General features: G+C 42.6%; 2 protein-coding genes and 1 long non-coding RNA gene across 3 annotated transcripts; all 3 read right to left on the bottom strand.

Moving 5' to 3' along the window:
- Positions 1–722: 722 nt before the first annotated feature.
- LOC110989735 (complement C1q tumor necrosis factor-related protein 4-like) lies at positions 723–22,764 on the bottom strand. The gene is made up of 2 exons (XM_022254318.2): positions 22,492–22,764; positions 723–4,757 (listed from the first exon to the last, which is right to left on the bottom strand). Exon 2 carries the CDS (start codon positions 4,755–4,757, stop codon positions 3,948–3,950), a length of 810 nt encoding a protein of 269 aa, XP_022110010.2. The 5' UTR covers positions 22,492–22,764; the 3' UTR covers positions 723–3,947.
- Positions 8,905–10,276, bottom strand: LOC147795689 (uncharacterized). The gene is made up of 2 exons (XR_015423685.1): positions 10,069–10,276; positions 8,905–9,464 (listed from the first exon to the last, which is right to left on the bottom strand). It is a non-coding gene; the product is annotated as an uncharacterized LOC147795689 (long non-coding RNA).
- Positions 15,308–17,488, bottom strand: LOC147795688 (paraneoplastic antigen Ma2 homolog). Its single transcript, XM_087131416.1, has one exon. The coding sequence runs from the start codon at positions 16,599–16,601 to the stop codon at positions 15,351–15,353; it is 1,251 nt and encodes a 416-aa protein (XP_086987542.1). The 5' UTR covers positions 16,602–17,488; the 3' UTR covers positions 15,308–15,350.
- Positions 22,765–22,841: the final 77 nt, after the last annotated feature.

Genomic DNA, 22,841 nt, shown 5'->3' with positions numbered 1-22,841 from the left:
ACAGCACAGCACAGCACAGCACAGCACAGAACAGAACAGAACAGAACAGAACGAACAACGAACTCACTCCATCGGCATCACGTTAATAAGCTGCTTTACTCAGACAAATGTCTTGGTGAAACCGTTTCAAAACATTTAGGGGGGTGCATCTTACGTTAATAAGTCGTTTTTTCATAGACTTCTGCACGACCTTACATGGCCATGGTATGATCGTGCTTACATTTGTATATTTATCTATTTCTCCTTCACTGTGCTTTTTGTACTCTACTATTCCTTCCCTTTAGTGAACAAGCAAAGTGCAGTTGCCAGAGGTTTATGTGGAGGGAGTAGCGCCAACTTCAGACTTTGGAACCAAGTGCTGTACAGCATAAAGCTATTGTTTGCTAGTTGTCCGCGTAGAGTTAACTTGCGCTGCAAAGGCCCTATTTTCTAAAATGCTGGGCCCTATGACGTCAATCACTGATCAACCCATTATTCTTGTATTGTAGACCCCACAATCCCTTCTAATGACATTTAGATTATAAAATTCAGAGAAAGCCTTTGATAAAGATTCTGCCGGGATCGAAACGTCAGGTCCTCCACATTTTGAGATCTGTATCTTAGGTCATTGTAGTCAGCAAACAGTTTGCAGCTGTTTTGTGTAACGTATCTTTGACATTGAACTTGAAAAGTGGGTGTCCTGCAGTCCCTGCAAATAAAAAAGGCGCAAAAAAAGGTAAGAGTTGAGTCAGGATAAAACATTGTTTTCGTGATTATAGATTATGTTGCCTTTAAATGTATGGAAAAGAACTGCATGAACAATCTATTCATTTCTGAGATAATCTTGTTTTCTCAGAGGTATCTTTAACAACTATGACATATTATCACAGCGACAATACTGCCTCTTAAAACAACGTTCTTTTAAGAGTCAGCGTTTGACCAGCCCATTGACCGATATCAAGCAAAATGTTAGAGATTAATTGTAATTTGAACGTTTCACGTTGTCAGTAACTTGAACAATCTCACAAAGTTCTGGCACAGTATGTTTATTGCAAGTGATCTCCTGTGGTATATCTTGGAGGGTAGGATCCAAGATTTTCCATGAGACATGTTGCCATTTTCTCACCAATTGGACAATTTGGGCAATCTGGACAACTTGTCCCAAACCTCACACCTGAAAATGTCCCTGTTTTACAATGTTGTTGAGTCGAGTCGCTGATTCGGACTCGAGTCGCTATTTTTCAGACTTGAGACTTGACTTGACTTGAAAAGAAATTACTCGAAACTTGACTTGACAAAAATTACTCAAGACTTGACTTGACTTGGAAAAATGACTGGAGACTTGACTTGACAAAAATGACTGGAGACTTGACTTGACTTGGAAAAATGACTGGAGACTTGACTTGACTTGGAAAAATGACTGGAGACTTGACTTGACTTGGAAAAATGACTGGAGACTTGACTTGAAAAAACCTAAACTTGACATTTGACTTGAAAAAAAAAAGACTCGTTATATGAAATCATTTATTTAAAAATATGCTCAAAAATCCCGAACCTCTGTGACCTGTGCGTTCATCCCATTCACGAAAACATCGTTCGTATTCACGGTATTCCTCACATGTGTATCGGAACTCGTGTTCATAATACACGCGTATGTACAGTACTATGTACATGCAAGTTTGTACATTCGTGCTTGTGAACGTGAGGCGCACTGCAAAGTCTGATTACCATTCGTTATTAGAGAGCGTTATTCGTTATTAGAGCCCACAGGCTGCATACTGTTGCAGGCTGCGGGCAAATTCAAATCACCCTAAATTCAACACTCAGGAATAAATCGAGTGGAATACAACTACTACCAAAAATCCCCCATTAGCAAAAAGGAATTCACACTGCATCAAGCAGAAACACTCTGTCAATTGCCGTTGGTATAATCACTTTGAAGGAAACGTTCATAATATTTGGTAAAAAATGTAGTTTTTTAATATTTAAGTGCCAAAGAAGAAATTGTAGCAATTTGTGTCACTTTCCTTTTAAAGTACACTCTTTTCGAAATTTGATTTCAGACTTGACTAGACTTGAAATAAAAATGGACTCGAGATTTGACTTGAAAGAATTGACTCGAAACTTGACTTGACTTGGAAAAAATGACTTGAGACTCTGCCTGACTTGCTAAAATTTGACTTGGGACTTGACTTGGAAAAAGTGATTTGGATACAACTCTGCTGTTTTCAACCACACTACAAAACTGCAACTGAACTCTAACAGAAATCAAAAGGCAGCTTTAAATCTTTTAGTGCTTGAGGTTCAGACGTTGGGAAATTATAAATCTAGGTTTAAGAAAAACGATTACTATTTTTCTTTCAAAATTGGTACTCTGTAACAGTTTCAGTTAAACAATCATGATTAAATACGAGCGAATGTACAACCCCTTAAAACATGAGCTGCAAATGAATTAATGTCTTGTAAATATATAAGTGCTATTTCTAGATTAATGTTAAGCATCTTGAACATACATTTGTTTTTTAAAGATGCCTTAAACATCTTTAGTAACTTTACTTTAATGAACTTGGATAATATCACAAACTTTATTCCCTACTCCTTTTCAAACAAAGTTCATGGTGATGATATAGAAACAGAAATACAAAGTAGGAAGAGATACTAAAATGTAGTGTCAATATGTAAAATACTTTTTCCCACGAATTATATTGATAATATGAATCTGGACAACAAGAAAGTGAAGGGAATCCAAATCAATTGTCTGACGCGAGTTCCATGGGGATCGAGTGAAAAAAGGCACTGAGGATTTTTTTGCGGAATGTAGGCATACCAGGTAAAACTGTGGACTACGTATTTGAAGGCCAAGCAAAAATTCATCACATTTAAGGAGGTGCTGTTTTTATCAATGTACAAATGTCATATCGTATGTCTTTGGACATTTCAAGGCTGTCCAAAATTGGAAGGGAATACATTCATCCAAATTACCCTCAAATCCGTCCATTTCCACTTACAGGTGCACTACCTTTTTGTAATGGGTATTTAGCAAACACGCAGTTGTTGTTCTCTTAATATCAAAATTTACTCAAACCACCCGAAAGTCCATCACTGCGGATAAATACCTCAAAAGAAGAAAATGCGTAATTCTGTCCATGTTTTGGAGAGAATCTCTGATATATAAAAACAATTGCTTTATGCCAAAACAGCTAACTACGGTGAAGGAAAAGGCTGCTGTTGCATTCAGTCACTATCACTTCCAGTGCTTCTTCAACACAGATGAGTGGTAATTGAATTCAATGAGACATTTATATGCTCCTGAAACTTGTTTAATTTAAAGAAAGCGACACTTTTTAGTTTTAAGGAAAACAAATCTTGCATAAACAAAAACTGGTGTTTTTGTGTTTTTGCTTGATTTTATCGTTCTAATCTAGGATTTTGACGAGATCACAAATTGCTTGTCAACAATCGTGCCATATAGAGGTAAACCACAAACTATTTTAGGAAAAAAATGTATGCGTGAGGATAGACGTTGTTACTTGTGAATAGGGCACAAATGAAAAGCTGAATGCACTGCTTGCTTTTATCCCCAAAACCATAAAACAGAATGTGGTGTAGGTGAAATTTTCATTGGAATGCCCAAGGCACACAATGCCGCGTGAATTGTTAACACTTTGCGACTGAAATCAATATCAGATCACGCCATAGTGCTACAAACAGGGTAATTAGATTTGATGCAAATCATGCAACTGCGGTTGACAGGAAATTGATATATTAAAACAAGAGGACTGCGGTTTTCTAAAAATCTAATCAAGTGATAGCAAACATGCATCCACTTCTTTTAATTCAGGTGAATCTCACCATAGTATTATTGTAATAGAAATGTTTTAGAGTATTAGATAACATTCACAGCGTGTTGCGAATATATGATGATTACAACGCGCATGACCAGTCTTTCAAGACTGGTTGTTGTCTATTTATTCGACGTAAAGGAGAAATCCACTGAATGACGTGTAGTGTCTGGGTGAAGAACTCCACGCCTTACCGTTCATGGTCAAATACACCAAGTCTCCTTGCTGCAGAACCAGTACCGCGCTGGAAGACACCTGCTCAAATTGATCTGAATCATAGCTGTTGCCCGAGACAACCCAGTCTTCGTTTTTCCTGAGACTAACAGTGAGAGAGCTGGAGCCATATTTGCCTACAGAAAACGTGAAAACGTAGGTACCTGCCACATTACAAGTGAATGTCCCCGTCGCAAGATCGAAACTGGTACCCGGCAGAAGCGTCTCAAACCTCTCAAAAGACAAACGGCTGTCGTAGCTCCCAGACATTTCGGAGTCGGTTCTCCGGGTCACGGTGAATGCCACCGTTTGGGCGGAGTTACCTGGAGTCTCCCACGGCTCTCCCTTTTGACCTTTGACCCCTGCTTCTCCTTGGGCTCCAACTAAACCGGGTGGGCCTCTGGGACCTACCTTACCAGGCAGGCCGATTCCGTCACCCCCTTTGGGGCCAACAATTCCAACAGCACCAGTTGGACCAATGTCACCCTTTTGACCCTTTACCCCTACATCGCCCTTTGACCCCGCGGGTCCAAGCTGACCCTGATTTCCTGGTAGGCCTTGAATTCCGGGTGTTCCAGCAGGTCCCTGACAGCATATTGGACACACCTGAGAGCTAGGGCCTTCACCACCCGCAGGATCCGACCCGGTAAAAGTAGCTCGGAGCTTGACAGAGTTCCCCAGAAGGATGGCAATTGAAAAGGTAATTGCATACCAGCGTTGCATCTATAAAAATGTAATGGAATCGAAAAACTATTAAAAAGGAGACATAATTCGGTACGGTTTCTGAAAATAAAAGGAGAAGTCAATGAAATTGTAATTGTCACAAGTCAGTGATATTTTACGCCAAGTGTTTGATTAATTTAAAGACACAAACTGTATGTTGCCAAGTTGGCCAAATTTCCTTATATGCCCTTTTATGCAAAGTAAGGTGGGGTCCTGTATGGTTCACACCTGCATGGGTACACACCAGGCATGGGGACCTGAATAGTGTTTTATAGTGCCTGCTCACTGAGGCGTTGTCCAGCAGTGATAGCCTTAAATACTGGGGTGTGGTTCTGTGTGACACACACTGACAGGCCTGTGGTGCGATAGCACAAGTTTGAGCGATAGCTCTGAAGCCCAAATTGTATTAAGCTTTTTAACCTTGTTAATGTGGATTGAAAATCCAGTGTTGGCGGTAGCCATAAGTTGGGAGAGCGATTTGCTGCCCCAAATTTTCAGGAGAAAAGTTTAAAGAGGAAGGGCAGGCTGTGACAATTTTCAGTGTGCTGTAAGACCTCAGGAGCCAGTATATACTGTAAGTGTTCTTTTTAAGTATTTTCTAATATGCAGCCATTATGTTTTGTCTAGTATATGTAAGTGCTATTACTTTATATATCTGTGACAATGGGGAGGTCAAAAGCCAATTTTAGTGACCGATGGTCAAATGGTGCACAAATGTTTGCCGTAAGATGTACATGTGTATTAGCAAACATGGGTATGATTATTCAATATTTCAGGGCTCCTTATTACGGAGTCGGAGCTCCCGTAAGTGGACCTCATTGAGTACCGAGACACGACCAAGCCAGGTCCTCCATTGGCTGGATAGGAACAGCGAGTCTGCCGCAGGGGGACACGGCTACCTACCTGCCTGTTGGTCTGCTAAGTCCAGCCCTGACTCACCTGCATCATCCTCGCTGAGGATCGGCCGAGAGTCATGTAACAGCGGCGCATCGGACAAATGACCAACTCTCCCTTTGAACTGTCCGAATTTGGGCTAGTGGTAACTATTAACCAGCCCACCAGCCTTCTAGTTTCTATGAAACCCATTTTGTTTTTAAACTGTTGATTTTCTGCATTTTGCTCCCCCTTCAGTGTATTGTTTTTGTAGTTTGTATATTTATAAATAAATTAGTTTTCATTGAATTTTGAAGTTAAATTATCTGTTTGAGTGTACTGCATGTTATATATAATTAACATCTCCCCAACGCAAAAATACATCTTGAAAATAGTTCGTGGTACCCGCTGCTTCATTTGACTCGGACCGGCCAGCCGACCCCGGCAAGCTCGGTGGTCGAGTGGTTAAAACATCTGAACTAGTAAGCAGGAGGTCGTGGGTTCGAGTCCAACCCGAGTAAGCTTGTGAGGTTTTTTTTTCGCAAGCTCTCGGACAAGCACTGAGCATACAGTGCTTATTAATATACGTTGGGTAAGGCAAACCCGTTATATATAATCGAGATCTCCCCAACGCAAAAATACATCTTGAAAAGAGTTCGCGGTACCCGCTTCTTCATTTGGCTCGCACCGGCCAGCCGACCCCGGCAAGCTCGGTGGTCGAGTGGTTAAGACATCTGCACAAGTAAGCAGGTGGTCGTGCGTTCGAGTCCCACCCGAGTAAGCTTGTGAGGTTTTTTTCGCAAGCTCTCGGACAAGCACTGAGCATACAGTGCTTATTAATATACGTTGGGTAAGGGCAAACCCGTTATATATAATGATACAGATATTCTATTTTGTCCTCTCAATTTCATCTTGAAATCCAGAAATACTAGACGTGCTGTGGATAACAAACTGTTTATTAAATGTATTGTTAAGGGGCAATTACCACTTGGTTTAAGTTTCAGAAAATATGACGTGTTGGTTTTTATGGGTGTGTATGCCATGGTGGATAGACTAAAGAGAACAGATTGTCCAGCACTCTAGCATTATTTATGGGGCTAACAAGTAATGTTACTGTTTAAAAGACTTCTGTGAGCCAACCTGCAAATAAAGTCATGTCTATTTTGGAGTATACAGCAGATTTCATCATAGGTTTACCCGCCCTCAAAATAATGTTGAATCAGTTCGTCTCTTGTGAAAACTATTGGGAATCAAACATTGTAAATAATCTATTATTTACATTCCGTTCTGTGGGATATCGTGCATGGACAGACAGAAATATCATATAGGCTATAGACCTAAAGTCTGGCTGTTAACAAGTAAAGTTACGTTCAGAGTAACTAAGTTATCGAGAAAAACAATCTACCCTAACAAAAAGTTCATTTTGTAGATTTATTTATGTAACCAAAATGGTATTATTTCATATAAACGTTACTTATAGTCGATGTCGGGATATTATTTCTTCTTTCAATTGGAGTTTCGCGCAACTGCAAAAACGAATACATGTACATCTTCTAGTTCTATTGCTAAAATGAGAGTCAGGCATGGTGGATCGATCGAACAAGGACATGTACATGGAAACGATCAAGGGTCAAAGTTTAAAATACCACGGCGTAATCGTGACAAAAAAACCACGGCGACGGGCGACGCACGACGGACGACAGGCGACGCACGACGGACGACGGGCGACGCACGACGGGCAACGCACGACGGGCGACACACGACGGACGACGCACGACGGGCGACGCACGACGGCAGATATGGAATTCCATAGTTCTTCGGCCTCAGCAGAGCAAAATTTAATGAACATTATGTTTACCACGCGCGCTACATTGGTGAGCAGCTAAGTTAGACGACCAAATGGTGGCAGAAGAGATTATAAGTTATCGAATCTTGTTCCCTGGCTCAAATCCCTTGTACTCGTCAAGAACCGCCTAGAAAACTCCCATTAGTTCCTGCCTTGCACTTGGGACCATTTCCTCTGCCGTCGAGTTACATTATAAAGTGCCCTCGTTTGATCCTTGACTGCCTGCAGTTACTAGTGTTTAACAAATAAGTCATCATAATTTCTGCAATTCAAGCATTTATCTGTTTATTTAGTGTCACTTCCTGGTCACGTATTTAACCATTGGACCAGTCAGGTCAGAGATTTTGTCGCTTAATTCACAAATCACCCATTTGTCTCTTCCCAACCCTGAGAAGGAGTTTGCACTTGATCAGCTATCAACACCAGAAGAGGCGGAAAATTACAATCCTGATCCTTTGTGAGAACCTGAGAACTGTACAAGAGAGGTTCAATGAAGCTGTGATCGCTCTCTTTATAGAAATTTTAAATATTTATGTTTGTTACTAAAGCTGTATACAGAGTGAATCTTCTTCCATTAGACACGTTGTGACAAGGCTCGATGCGCTACTTCAGAAATGCGTACAAGTTAAAAACTGGGTCCGACATGAATGTTGTCTGAAAACAGCTTGTGAGGTGTGGCGTTACAAACTGGCAAACCTTTAATGTCTTCTAATGAAAATAATGTATGTTGTGGCTCTAGTGATATTTCGAAACATCTTTCAATATATTTTTTCATACATTTATGTTGATCCTATACATGGGCAGCTCCTTATCGGACAACTTCTTTGATGAAACAATGACATGTGACATGCTCATGTGATAGTTGTATACTGATTTGGAGAGTGAACGTGCTGGCCCAGGCCAGGCAGGCACAGCGGCGTTTTTATTTTTTGTAATTATTTTTCAAAAACTATAACGATTGGTCCTGTCGTTCGATAGATGCATTCCACCATTGTACGAAAGTCAAACCATCGAATTGGTATGTGTTCCAAACCATGTTCAAATTACATCTAGTTTTAGTCTGACCTGCATGTGTGTTGGGCGTACTCGTTCTATAAAGCGATTTGGTTTTGTAACAGAAATGCAAGATCTGCAATCGAATGATGATATTAAATTAAATTTGGTCAATGAAAGTGACGTCTGATGATATTCATACACGGTGTTGAAAGTCAAATGAGATTTGGTTGAGCTATAATAACCACTGTCTCTTTATATTCATACATTGAGTACAATTTGATTAAGTCTCACTAAATATAAGGTAAAATTGAAATAGATCCTCATCATCCTTGGGTACAAATATCTAGAGACGGAAATATCTCATTTTAGCTATTGGGACCTTCTTGCCAGTTATGTGTGTAGCCCACACAATCCAAACAACCAGGACAAGTATTTCTCAGATTAAACTTCACACTTTAATTCAACCTTGATTTCCTCTGGCAACAGTAAATCACTTATAATTATGCAGATTTGGAATTAACACTTGTAAATGTATAACAATACAAAGCAAAGGTCAAACAGTAGTAAAACCGATGACAATGATAACAATGACAACAAGATAACAATGAGCGCTCGATACACACACACAAGATATAGAATATGTAGATCTACACAGTTTTCCCCATGATCTTGGATTTCAACCACAAATGGTCAGTTCTCTTAAATTCAAAAGGATCCTGGCTGGTCCAACACCAGCACTGCAACTGTTCAGTTCCCTGATCAGGTAGGGCCAGTATGCAGAGCACAGATGTCTGAAGCCTACGTTCAGAGTTGAAGATGCAATAGACGTCTTTGGAGGAAGAAGTCCACACTGGGCTGATCACGGAACTCTCCAATCAGGTCAAAAACTCCCGAGTGCACAATCCCACGGTACTGTCTGGCACACCTGGGCTCAGGAAGAGGAGCTGAATGTGGGAGTTGTCCAATACTTCTCTCGGGTCAGCGCACTGGGCCTGAGAGTAAACAAATTTGAACCTAATATACATGTAACATTTATACATGTAACATTTTCTGCTGCCTCAATTACATATCCTGTCACATGCAACATGTGAAGCTTGTTCACAAACACTAGACACTTCTAGATTCCACTGGTAATCATATTTACTTTAATAGTAAATCAGCTTGGGAATTATTACCTCTTGGCATTTTCCACAAATTTCCAAAGAGATATGTTCCTCACAACATTCTTAATTTGAGAAACAAGTATTACGTTATGCAAATTATAGATCTTGCCGGTATGGTATCCCCTTTAATGCACAATATTCACCCATGAGTTACGTATGTCCCCATGTATATGCCAAAATATCCCCCACAAACATTATTGGTTTTCTCATCCAGATAGTTAAGTCCCATAAGTAGGCTTACAAATATTAAATTTCCCCCCTGTTACAGACCTATATTGTTCGCAAATATGATGGTTTTACTTTCAGATTTCAATTACAGGCTTATTGACAAAATCCCCCTAGGTTGAGTAATGTATGCATAGCACTGAACTGTTATGGTACAAGCACATGGCTCCCAAACGACTATTTTTCTATCATCAAAGTTTGGCCTTACCTGAGAGCCAGTAGCTACTTGCAGTATCCCTGGAAGCAATGATTATTAAACTCAGGAATGCGTAATATAGGAAGTGATTTTGGCCATTAAATTACAATTTTAGGCCCCTTTTGTTTTCCTGCCGGTCGCTTTCCGAAGGAAAAAGATGGCTGCATCCATGAGCTTTTTCTGCCTCTCTCTCAGTGGTCGCTTGAGGGCGCTATGTATATTTTGGCTGCGCCACACCCTCCCCTTCTAGACATGCTGGATCGTCCCGATCCTGTCCCTTCTCCCAGTTCCAAAAATAGTGTCATAAAGTGTTGGGACTAGATTCCCAAAGGTAGAAGATGTCACTACATAAGTTCGGGTAGGTTGACCCAGTGTATCATATGTGAACCTCTGTGGTGGTTTTCGCTCTCTAGATGGACGTGCACTTTCCATATTCTCACGACTCAAAGGATGTGTATCTGTGTTAGGGCTAGGCCCTGATACAACAGGCATATTGCCAACATCATTTTCGGTTGAGCCACTCTCTGTGTTGAGCAAAGAGAGCCATCCGCATTAGAGGCCACACCAGAGCCAACCACAGGTCTGAGAGAACAAAGATCATGCTCAGCAGGTTGAGCTGAGGCATCTGGTTTTGCACTACCATCGTCTGAGATGTCATCTTTGTTAGACAAGCTTTCCTCTACCACAGGACCTAACTGTTCTGACTCCTGACGTTGACCATCAGATGACAGCTCATTCTCCTGTGTAGCCTCCTTGTGGACTTCATCACAAGGGTTTTGTTCAGCTTCTGACATAGGACTCGTTCCTGGGAACGTGTCTGAAGGAACAACATTAACACATGGTTTGTCTCCACTCTCCTGGTCACAGGAAACCCCAGACTGCTCGACAAACTCTTGGTCAGATTTACCCTGCTGTTCACTTGGCTCTGCCTCAGACTCCGAGGACTCTCTCACTAGCGGAGCACTACAGGGTTGATCATCTGGTGATGGCAAGGCAGATCCCATCAAGTCACATGCATTCTCATTAAGGTCCAAAGAAAAGGTTTGAGGAACAAACTCCTCAGCATACGGACTCAGAGCTGAATCAGAAGTAGTCTCCTGAGTGCCTTGCTCTCTGGGTGTGTCTGGTTCAACACCTATCAGATCTTCTCCCAAGTTGGTAAGTGGCTGAGGCTGGTGAACAATTGTGGTTGCCTCATCCTCCTTTGGCCAAACAGTAATTACTTCAGGCTCGTCAGACTCAGAGTCAGACGGGTCGGCCCCCTGGAAGAAATCAGAGATGGTTCATTCATTCCCAACTGCCGTGTGCGTGGCCGGTCTGCCTTCCTTGGAACAGGGGTGGGACTCATCTCTCCCGTAAGCAGGCCAATAGGAAGAATCATGTTTCTGTGGAGTGTCTTGATTGGTCCAGAACCAATCTCTGGTTTAAGCTGATAGACTGGGATACTGTCATTGTGACGACCAACAACAACATAAACCTGCTTACCCCATTTGTCAGCAAGCTTGTGAGTGCCCTTAAGGCCAACATTCCGTATGAGAGCTCTATCTCCCTTGTGGAGCTCATTACCTCTCACTTTTGCATCATATCGACGCTTGTTGGCTGCTGCTGTCTTAGCAGACTCCTCGGATACTAGTCTATAGGCACTCTCCAAATTTTGTCGCAACTGTTGTACATACTTGGAGTGATCGCTATTAGCAACACCATCAGGGGATGTGCCAAAACAAAGGTCTATGGGGAGGCGAGCCTCCCTGCCAAACATAATGTAGTACGGGGAAAATCCTGTACTATAATTGCGGGTACAGTTATAGGCATGTACCAGAGAGCTTACATACCTACTCCAGTTTGGCTTGTCCTCAGTTGGCAGCAGTACCCAACATGCTAAGTAAGGTACGGTTAAATCTTTCTGGTTGGGGGTCCCCTTGCGGGTGGTAAGGTGTCGTTCTTGATTTCTGCACACCAAGGAGGCTTGTGAGCTCTTTAATGAGTCTATTATCGAACTCACGTCCTGGTCTGAATGAAGTCGTGTTGGCAGGCCATAATGTAGGAAGTACTTCTCCCACAGCAATTTTGCCACAGTTCGGGAAGACTTATCCCGAGTTGGGAATGCTTGCGCATAGCGCGAAAAGTGGTCAGTTATGACCAGGATGTATTCAGCTCCACTGCGATCCTTCTCAAGCTTGAGGAAATCCAAACACACCAACTCTAACGGGTAAGTAGTTGAGATATTCACAAGAGGAGCTGAAACCTTGGGAGCAGTTTTGTGCGCTACACACCTGGCACAACACCGAATCCACTCCTCTAGGTGGGATGCCATCCTGGGCCAATAGAATCTGGGTCTTGCCAGAGCAACTGCTCTCTCCATCCCCAAGTGACCTACATCATTGTGGACCCCTCTCATAGCCTGTTCTCGGAATTCTGCGGCACCACTAACTGAAACAATCTAGATCCAGATGGGCCAACACAGCTTCGGTACAATACACCATCTTTCAGCACAAACCTGCTGAACTGTCCACACATGGCTTTCAACTCTTTGGAAAAGTTGGTTGACACCTTGGGTTTGGATTTCTGCTTGACAAACTGGATGACTTGACTAATGTCCTCATCAGCTGTTTGTGCTTCTCTCCAGTCAACGGATTCCAACCCACACACTTTCAAGTCAGCGCCCGGGCTGGAATAGTCATTTGGGACTGCATCTGCACTCATTGCCATGCAATACACCAAAGACTCACCATTGGTAGGGTCAGAGATAGAAGACCGCTGTCTGGCCTCTGAGTTAGTCAGATGTTGGGCTGAAATGGCATTGATTTCCTCACGATTGCAGGTCTGATCAATGTCCTTGCTTTCTCCTCGCAGGCGTGCTTCAAGATCCCGAATTTTCTCCTGCTGATCAAATTCTTTGGTCCCACCACCACCTACAGCTGGTCTTCGAGACAAAGCATCAGCATCTTGGTTCGCACGTCCGGGTCTGTAGTGTATGGTGAAATCAAGGTAGTAAGGGCAGCTAACCACCTGTGACCTGTTGCGTCAAGTTTTGCTGAGGTCAATATGTATGTCAATGGGTTGTTATCTGTGAACACTTGGGTACCCCTCTGCCGCATATAAATAGTCTCGTAATTTTTCCGTTATAGACCACTTCAGGGCAAGGTACTCCAGCTTATGAGCTGGGTAGTTTTTCTCAGCCCGGCTCAGGCTCCGACTTGCATAAGCGATGGGACGAAGTCTTCCATCAGCCTCTTGGCAGAGCACGGCCCCCAGTCCTTCACGGCATGCGTCAACATGAAGAACAAAAGGGCGAGACATGTCGGCAAAGGCTAACACTGGAGCTGTGCAGAGTCTTACTTTCAATGTCTGAAATGCCTTTTCACAATCAGGCGTCCATCTGGTCTCAAAGGGGGTTCTGTGATCAACAAACCCATCGCCCTTCCCAGCCACTGCTGTTTTCTTTCGAGCACCTCCAGTCAGTTGGAACAGTGGTTTGGCTATGGCAGAAAACCCTTCAATAAATCTGCGATAATAGCTTGAAAATCCTAAAAAGGATCGAAGCTGACTGACGTTTTCGGGGCGGGGCCAAGTTTTCAGTGCCTCCAACTTGGCAGGGTCTGTCTGAACTCCCTCCTTCGAGACAATATGGCCAAGGTATTTTACGGATGTACAACAAAGTTGGCACTTCTCCGGGGATACCTTTAGGCCGTACTGGGCAAGACGGTCAAAAACTTTGCCAAGTCGTTCTTTCCATCTGGACCAAACTTGAGGAGAACACAATTATGTCGTCCATATAGACCAACACTTCCGCCATGTTGAGGCCAGCCATGCACCGCTCCATTAATCTCTGGAACGTCGCTGGTGCACCTTTTACACCCTGTGGCATCCTCTCGAATTGGTAAAAACCGACTGGGCAAGTGAAAGCCGTCTTGTCCTTGTCACTGGGATGCATGGGTATTTGATAGTATCCCGACTTAAGATCTATTACGGAAAACCAGCTGCATCCATGTAAGGAGTCAAGAGCCTCCTGTACCAACGGCACAGTATACTGGTCAGGTATGGTTCTGGCATTTAACGTGCGGTAGTCAATACAGAGTCTTATCTGGCCGTTCTTCTTTCTTACTATCACAATTGGTGAAGCGTATTTGCTCTTGGACTCTGTGATTACTCCGATGTCCATCAAGTGCTGAAGGTGTTCCCGTAGATCCCTCAGATCCCCAGGGGCAACTCGACGTGATCTTTCACGAAATGGCTCATCGTTTGTCAGGCGGATCTCATGGTAGATCTCTTTCGTAGAGCCAATGTCCCATTCATGCAGAGAAAAGATTTCTGATCTCTGGTAGGCAATTTTGAGGACTCGCTCTTTCTCTTCTGCGCTGACTGGGCCCCCAAACAAATGGCAATTTGTAAAATTCCTTCTCTGAAAGTGAAGGTCTCTGGTCTCCCCTCACCTCAGTGGAGCTTGTCGCTGCAACCCTTAGGAACTCAGCGGAGGTGCAAGGTTTGTCTTCCACTTTGCCAGTCCTTCCAGCCACCCATGAGGTAAGGTAGGCCCCTGCCAGAACGCATTTCTTGGGCAGGAATATGTCACGGTCAGTTTGATTCAAAAGACACACTTTGACCTTCCCAAAGCCTTGAGCGATGTTGATAAGGGTACATGAAACTGTTAACCCTCCTGGCAGTCGACTGGGGACAGTGGAGTCCAGTAACCCGTTCACGGCTCTTCCAAGCCTGTTCCTTATCTGCCCAACAACATACTGTGTAGATCCTGCTGGGACAATCATGCGTGCAGCAGCTCTGGATTTCACATAGCCTATCAACCCCTCCGATCCAATCCTCTGCAGACCACGGATTTCTTTATAAATACCTTCGCAGACTCTGTCTATTGGTACCCTTTGCGGCCCACCCTGAAGGGAGGAATAGCACTCGCGAAATACTCCACTGTTTGTCCCCACAATCAACTTGTAGTTGGCTGTATTCTTGCTATTTGGGACAACCAAGGCCAAGGTAGGGAAGGCCCGGTCCGTCCCACAAAAAGTGGCATCAATCCAAGGTTAATCTCTGTCCACCCAAGATAGGGCATTTTTTCCATCACCAGCATGCAGCAACACAAGATCCTGCAGTGGACGGAGTGGCAGACCAAGACTTTCAAAGAAGTCTCGATATATGAGGGTCACCTGTGAACCACTATCCAGTAGTGCCTCGGTCCTCATGCCATCCACGTAGCAGGGTCTTGTATGGAGATCCCCCACCAACCCCTCTGGGAATGTCTGTGTTGGGTTGATAGATGACGGGTCGACTGTTAGGTGGCCTCAATTTTTGGGCGCCGAATCGGCCTTCTTCTGACGCCCCCGTTCGTTTCCCTGCAGGTAGAAGCTAACAAACCTCTCGTTCACTTTCTCTGGGTCAGGTTGGTTATCACATCTGGTGCGATAGTGACCGTCCTGGCCACACTTAAAGCAGAAATTTGGGCGTTGGTGCGTTGATTCTTTGGTGTTTGTTCTTTTCGACTCTCCCTGACTCAGTTTTCCATGCTTGGCCGTCTTGATAGGCTGAGGCACCGGCTTAGGCTCTCGCCGGGACACCTTTTCTGCCTGCTCAGCCTCCTCTCGTCGGACCATCTTGAGTAGTGCCAGGTAAGTAGGTGGAGTCTCAATCTTGTCTTTCAGCTGAAGATTAACCAAGAGCATCTCGTTGTACAGTGTCCCCTTCATGAACTGGGTAAGTAGCATTTTATTTGTCTTGTCAGCCGGGGCACCACCTTTTCGTGTAAGTTTCCGAAGGATGCCCTGCAAACGTGTCAGAAACTCGGAGGGTTTCTCTCCCTGCTTCTGATGGAGAGAATGGAACTTGATACTCAACTCATCTGCAGTGTGAGTGTCTCCAAATGCTAGCTCAAGTGCCTGGAGATAATCCTCTGATGTGGCTTGGGGATTTTCACGCCTCAGGTCTGTGATGATGTTGGCCGCAGGGGCCCGGAGGGCCTCCCGGATACGCCTCTTCTTCTCAGCCTCCTCATCCTCTTCATCCAATTGTCCCTGTGCCACTTCCACCCAAGCATCAAAGGTTTCCCCTGTAGCAACACCTGAAAATGGAGCAAGTCTCCTTGAACTGGCTATCTTGCACTTGGAGAGAGCTGCTTGTAATGCCACAGTGGGTCCTTCCACTCCTGCAGGCTGTAAACTCTCATCCTTATCAGTAGACGACAGCAAACCTCTGGCCTTGAGGTCTGCTACTGTGACTTTGTCACTTCGAACTCTGGTAAGTCGATGAACAGCAAACACAACTTCTCGCCCAGACAATGCCACCTTCAATTCACCACTTGGCGGAAGAACCACATCTGACGTATTTTGGTCAAACTCAAGAAGAAGGAGAGTCTTACCCGATTCTTCGCGTCGGGAGACACCAGTTAGATGTTGGATGACATCACAGAGTGCAACCAATATGGAGTCAGTTGAGATAGCGATGGGATTTGAAACTAGCAGAAGGGAATGGGAGGGACGTACATCGTCTTTCTTGCACCATGCAAGTCCGATCGGTTGAAACTCCCTGCCGGCCGCCATCGCTGAACGCTTGTCCAAAGTTAATGAAAGTCGCGCTACCAACTATCTCAAATATCACATGGGAGAGGAAAATTTAGTACATGTTTGGTAGTGTGGATACGGCAATTACATAACTACTGGCTCTCAAGAAAAACTTTACGATGAATGACAAAAAGCAACTTCACTCCAAATTACATGGATCCAATTTGGAGGAATCTGATGTGTGAAATTGTGGGAAGAATCAAAGTCAAGTTCAATCTGCTAGTCTGAATTTGGAAATGTGGTTTGGTTTAATAGGTCCTGGCAAGGTCGCCAAAAATGTAGCCCACACAATCCAAACAACCAGGACAAGTATTTCTCAGATTAAACTTCACACTTTAATTCAACCTTGATTTCCTCTGGCAACAGTAAATCACTTATAATTATGCAGATTTGGAATTAACACTTGTAAATGTATAACAATACAAAGCAAAGGTCAAACAGTAGTAAAACCGATGACAATGATAACAATGACAACAAGATAACAATGAGCGCTCGATACACACACACAAGATATAGAATATGTAGATCTACACAGTTTTCACCAAGATCTTGGATTTCAACCACAAATGGTCAGTTCTCTTAAATTCAAAAGGATCCTGGCTGGTCCAACACCAGCACTGCAACTGTTCAGTTCCCTGATCAGGTAGGGCCAGTATGCAGAGCACAGATGTCTGAAGCCTACGTTCAGAGTTGAAGATGCAATAGACGTCTTTGGAGGAAGAAGTCCACACTGGGCTGATCACGGAACTCTCCAATCAGGTCAAAAACTCCCGAGTGCACAATCCCACGGTACTGTCTGGCACACCTGGGCTCAGGAAGAGGAGCTGAATGTGGGAGTTGTCCAATACTTCTCTCGGGTCAAATTTGAACCTAATATACATGTAACATTTATACATGTAACATTTTCTGGTGGCTCAATTACATATCCTGTCACATGCAACATGTGAAGCTTGTTCACAAACACTAGACACTTCTAGATTCCACTGGTAATCATATTTACTTTAATAGTAAATCAGCTTGGGAATTATTACCTCTTGGCATTTTCCACAAATTTCCAAAGAGATATGTTCCTCACAACATTCTTAATTTGAGAAACAAGTATTACGTTATGCAAATTATAGATCTTGCCGGTATGGTATCCCTTTAATGCACAATATTCACCCATGAGTTACGTATGTCCCCATGTATATGCAAAATATCCCCCACAAACATTATTGGTTTTCTCATCCAGATAGTTAAGTCCCATAAGTAGGCTTACAAATATTAAATTTCCCCCTGTTACAGGACCTATATTGTTGGCAAATATGCTCGTTTTACTTTGAGATTTCAATTACAGGCTTATTGACAAAATCCCCCTAGGTTGAGTAATGTATGCATATCACTGAACTGTACTGGTTCAAGCACATGGCTCCCAAACGACTATTTTTCTATCATCAAAGTTTGGCCTTACCTGAGAGCCAGTAGCTACTTGCAGTATCCCTGGAAGCAATGATTATTAAACTCAGGAATGCGTAATATAGGAAGTGATTTTGGCCATTAAATTACAATTTTAGGCCCCTTTTGTTTTCCTGCCGGTCGCTTTCCGAAGGAAAAAGATGGCTGCATCCATGAGCTTTTTCTGCCTCTCTCTCAGTGGTCGCTTGAGGGCGCTATGTATATTTTGGGCTGGGCTACACCTGGAACGAAACGCTATTCCACAAGGCCTCACAGACGTCGTGGCTAATTTTAACACGTTGTTACTTAGTTGGGAACACCAATTTGTTTGTGCATCACGTTGTTTTGTGAGCCACGCTTCCCAAGCTTTATTCAGCCGGCATTCCTTTAAGTGCTCAGTTCCGTTTCTGTGGGAGCTACACGTGTTGAGTGTGGGAACTCCGTACCGAATATCATGGATTTACTGTGTACAACCGTCTCTGAGAAAAGACACAAAGAAAATGGTTTTAATAAGCCGTTTGCCAGTTACATTTGAATAAAAGTGTAACAACACTGAGTCATTTGATTGCACATAAACATAAAGATTTGTATTCCCAAGACTGAAGACACCTCGTGATTTGGGGCAAGCTTTCACAAAGCGACCACCATCTTTGGAATGGACTGGTTCCTTTGTGCCCCTCTTATCCATTGAGAGCAGTGTATTGTTGCAAGGCGTCTCTTGTGTTACTAAGCACAAGTTTGCCCCAAATCACGATGTATTGCAATACTGTTATTAGTATCGAGAATTCAAATTGTTTTGTTCATGTGAATTTAAAGAACTCAGTGTACCAGATTTGTGCGTATCGTACAGATTACACCCTAGCATCGCAGTTGTTTACCTACTTTAATACCAAGGACCACAAATACGAATAGAAAAAGTGCTATGTGGAAAATGAAATGCTTAAAGAAAGCGTGTTGGGTTTATTTGCTGGTATGTTGAATTTAATTGTGACCCTCTTTTCTCAAGTCAATCATGTCTCCAAAATTCAATAAAATATTGCCCAGTGTTTCAGCAATGGAAACAAAGTGTTTCACCTATGGGAATCCAACACATCGTCCATCATACCATACTGAACGACCAATCAAAACAAAAACTTCAAAGTCTTCAATTTAGTACCTCTAATATAAAACTTGAGACTCACTGTTTTTTCAGAGTGGGGCACAATTATTACTTAAATTATTTCCACGTTTCCAACAAGTATTAATAGTTTACCATACAGCGCATCACCGAGAGATTACCTCAGACAGGCCACTTTTCTAAGTTTACGGTCGCCATTAAACGAACGTCACACGTCATATTTGACTGAGGCGTTCCCAGCACCACACAAAAACATTGTTTTGACAAGATAACATCCAGACTGTAAGTTCACCTGTGTTTTTTTCATGTTTGAGAAAAGGTACCCATAATTATTTGATATCACTGTGTATTCATTTACACCTTTTCTTATGTGACTTGGGAAACTTATTGCAATACTGTCGTGTATATTTCTTCGTAATTTGAGTCGATATTTGGAAAATATATCGTCGTAGTTTGCATGGGCGTATGCACCTTTACAAAATTGTATGTGTATATATACATGTACATGTATTTTCCAGTTGTGATATGTCATTTGCAACGTTAATTTTCTCATAGTTGCTCGGGTTATTTTGTTATTTTCAGCACCAGAATACCGCTGTAAACCCTGAAACCTCCTGCTGCGCGCTGGCCCGTTTATTACAGTAACCACCTTGAATACCCTTCACTGCGTGTATTCCAGAGGTGTCGATCCCGCATAAGATTTGTGTGTAATTGAAGCATACTGTAACAAACGCCTCCGGTGCCTGAGGACTCCGTTTGAGCATGCACCGCTGGAGCCCCCTATTGACTGTGAATCACGAACTCTGTGAACTCTATTGCATTTTGGGGTCGCGCTTTGGCTCCGCAAACACGCCGGTAATTGGACACCTATTTTGCGGTTGCGGCCGGGTGCAGAACAATAAGGATTGGCGCACCCGGGAAAAATCAATTGGGCCACTGCCAAAAATCGAGTGAATGTAATTGTGCTGATGACGAATGTACTGTACATATAGAGTAGTCTGGGAAAAGTCGTGAAGAAGGAAGGCCTAATAAATGTGTTGTGTTCTGAAAAGAAAAACCCACGAAGGTCTACGCTACAATACGTTGTTATGATACATGTAATGATGTGTGTGGACAACTGAAAGAGCGATTAATTTATTAGATATTAAAGATGTTGTAAATTCATTTGAAAGTACATCTGCTGGCGACAATATCCTGTTTTAGTAAAGCGTCAAAATCCCTGAATTTTTGATAGAAAAGTGTATGTGCGGTTAATGTTTATAGCTAATGCTTATTATTAACTTTTAATCTATTTAATTGTATTGATGTTTATTTATTTCAGTTTCAGCAATTCCTCATGGAAATGTGCCATTAAATTAAGAGATTGGCATCTTCTGTCACTGTATTCCGTTCTTTAGTGTTTTCGCGTGCACGGCAATGACAAATGTGTTGAACATTTTGGCGTAGAGCTCAGCAAACGCGACTTTGTTCATAATTATATCGCACAATGCACTGCAAACGGCCTCTTCATAGCAGCCTCTTGGCAAATATATTCATATTCAAATCAACACATTTCACGAGATCGAATCACACCGTTTTCCAATTGTATTTTCTAAGTTTGAATTCCTTAACAAGTCTTGAGGCTTTAGCTCGTTCTGCATCACATATTAAGCACCCATTGATGCCCTCTTACCCATTGATGCCCTCTTAACAATCAGAAAAGAAATCATGCTCGTCAAAGTTCTCAAATTGAGGATAACTCAGAGTTGTTCGCTAATGGGGCTGTATTTATAACGTAAATTTAAACAGTCTGTTGTGTTTTTATGAATAGGAATAAATGGGGAGATCACAAAGAATCTTACCATGATGTCTCTGTTAATCTGTGTAAATTTTGTTTATGATAAATTCTATTGAGAGAAATAAAGTTTAAATTCACGTAGATATTATTTTCAATCAAAATGTAAAGAATTGGGTAAAGGGACGCCTAGACAATAATAATGTGGTGGTAATATTTGAAACGTCTATTTTTCGGGGGGGTGGTGATAATACTAACGTTTCAATAATAACGTTTCATGTCTGCTTTTAATCATAAAGTGGGAGGGAAATTGTTTGGGTACCTACTAAACGTCTTAACGTGAGCTTTGTATTCGATTTATCATTTCAATATCAATACCGGAAATTGAAATACAATTTTATACAAGTTGGGTATGGTCTCAGTTTTGTAACCAAAATATTTCCTGTCAGCCACATTCGAGATATTTTCACATTCAGATTATTGATTTCTTCTGACTTACAGAGTGTTTTCTGATAAAAGTGTGATTAGGGAATAAGGTATAAAATAACGCCGACAAAGCAAAATACTCGGAAGAAAAGTTTGTGTTGAATGCAGTTAGGAAACGATAACATTGTCTAACTGTTAGTACAAACATTATAGAATTATAGCGAGAAAAGTAGGATGACAAGATTAAAATCTTATGGTTTACTATTTATGACACATTTCTCCCTCTCTTTAGCCTCCGCCAAGGCGACACAACTACACGACGCGACGGCGCAACGTTTCCTTTGCGTCGTGTGTTGTGTCGTGCTTTGGCCGATGTAATAGGCGACGCGCCGCACAAGACATGCAACACGACGAACCACAATGCAAAGTGACAGGAGACGGAACGTAGCAATGTTTAGGCAGAAAAAAATGTAACATGGTAAGGATGTAAGCACGACGCGACTGGTGAGGACACAACGCCACGCTACATGTGTGTACAAACTTAAAACGGCAAGAAGACGACGGTGCGACGCAGTGGCACAAGGGAGCTGTCGTGCCGTTGAGTCGTTGATTTGCGTCGCCTTGGAAGAGGCTAGCGAGAGGCGGAAATGTCTGCCGTAAATAATACACCATACAGTCCATCTGTCTTGATGAGACTCGAACTAATTTAAAGAAATAGTGTACATACAAAAGCTCTGGATAGGAATTTGACACCCTGCAGTTCAGAGAACCTTTGCCACTATAGATCAGGATCACAAACGTATAGTTTCAGGATGTTTCGCATTCGAGTTCAATGAGAAAATCTTAAAATACCCAAGAGACTGCTGTCGTTACCATATTTCAGAGCCACACAACAAACCTAACAGGAAACTTGCTTTCTCACTTGTTTTGGCAATATTCACACAGAATTTTAATCCAACGATGATTCCAACTCTCGGCTTAGATCATCCATTGAATTAACTTCAGTCTTTTGTAGATGTAACAGTAACAGAATAGATTAATTTGATCGAATCAATTCAAATTGTGTAGGTTCAAAGAACTCGTTCTTGCAATAATCTGAGCAACCCATTAACACTTACCTTGTGATGGCACTCTCCTTTCAAAGTTGTTTAAATCTGCTCTGTCAGTCAACCTTGAGAACTGGAGATAGAAGGTGGCCGTTCTGAGGAGCTAGGTGGCCGCTCTTGTCTTTAAACCGGCCTGCCATTTCCTGAGCAGTGACTGCTGAGCTTGGCCTGGTTTGTGATTGGCCCCTGCACGCTGTCATTCACACACATCGCCGACTCACAACATACTGATGAGTTGCGCTCACGCAATCTTGGGGAAGTCACCGTTGAAGCTGTGATCACTGACACTCTCGAATGACCAAGTCTCATTAGTGGATATTAGTTAAACGCCTGTTCATTAATTTAAAAAAAAAAGTGTTTAA

The sequence above is a fragment of the Acanthaster planci genome, linkage group LG21 (genome assembly GCF_054643075.1).
Source record: "Acanthaster planci isolate LZ-2023a linkage group LG21, COTS_SCS, whole genome shotgun sequence".
Taxonomy (NCBI): domain Eukaryota; kingdom Metazoa; phylum Echinodermata; class Asteroidea; order Valvatida; family Acanthasteridae; genus Acanthaster; species Acanthaster planci.
Note: the sequence above shows the minus strand (reverse complement) of the source record. Positions and strands in the feature narration are given on the sequence as shown.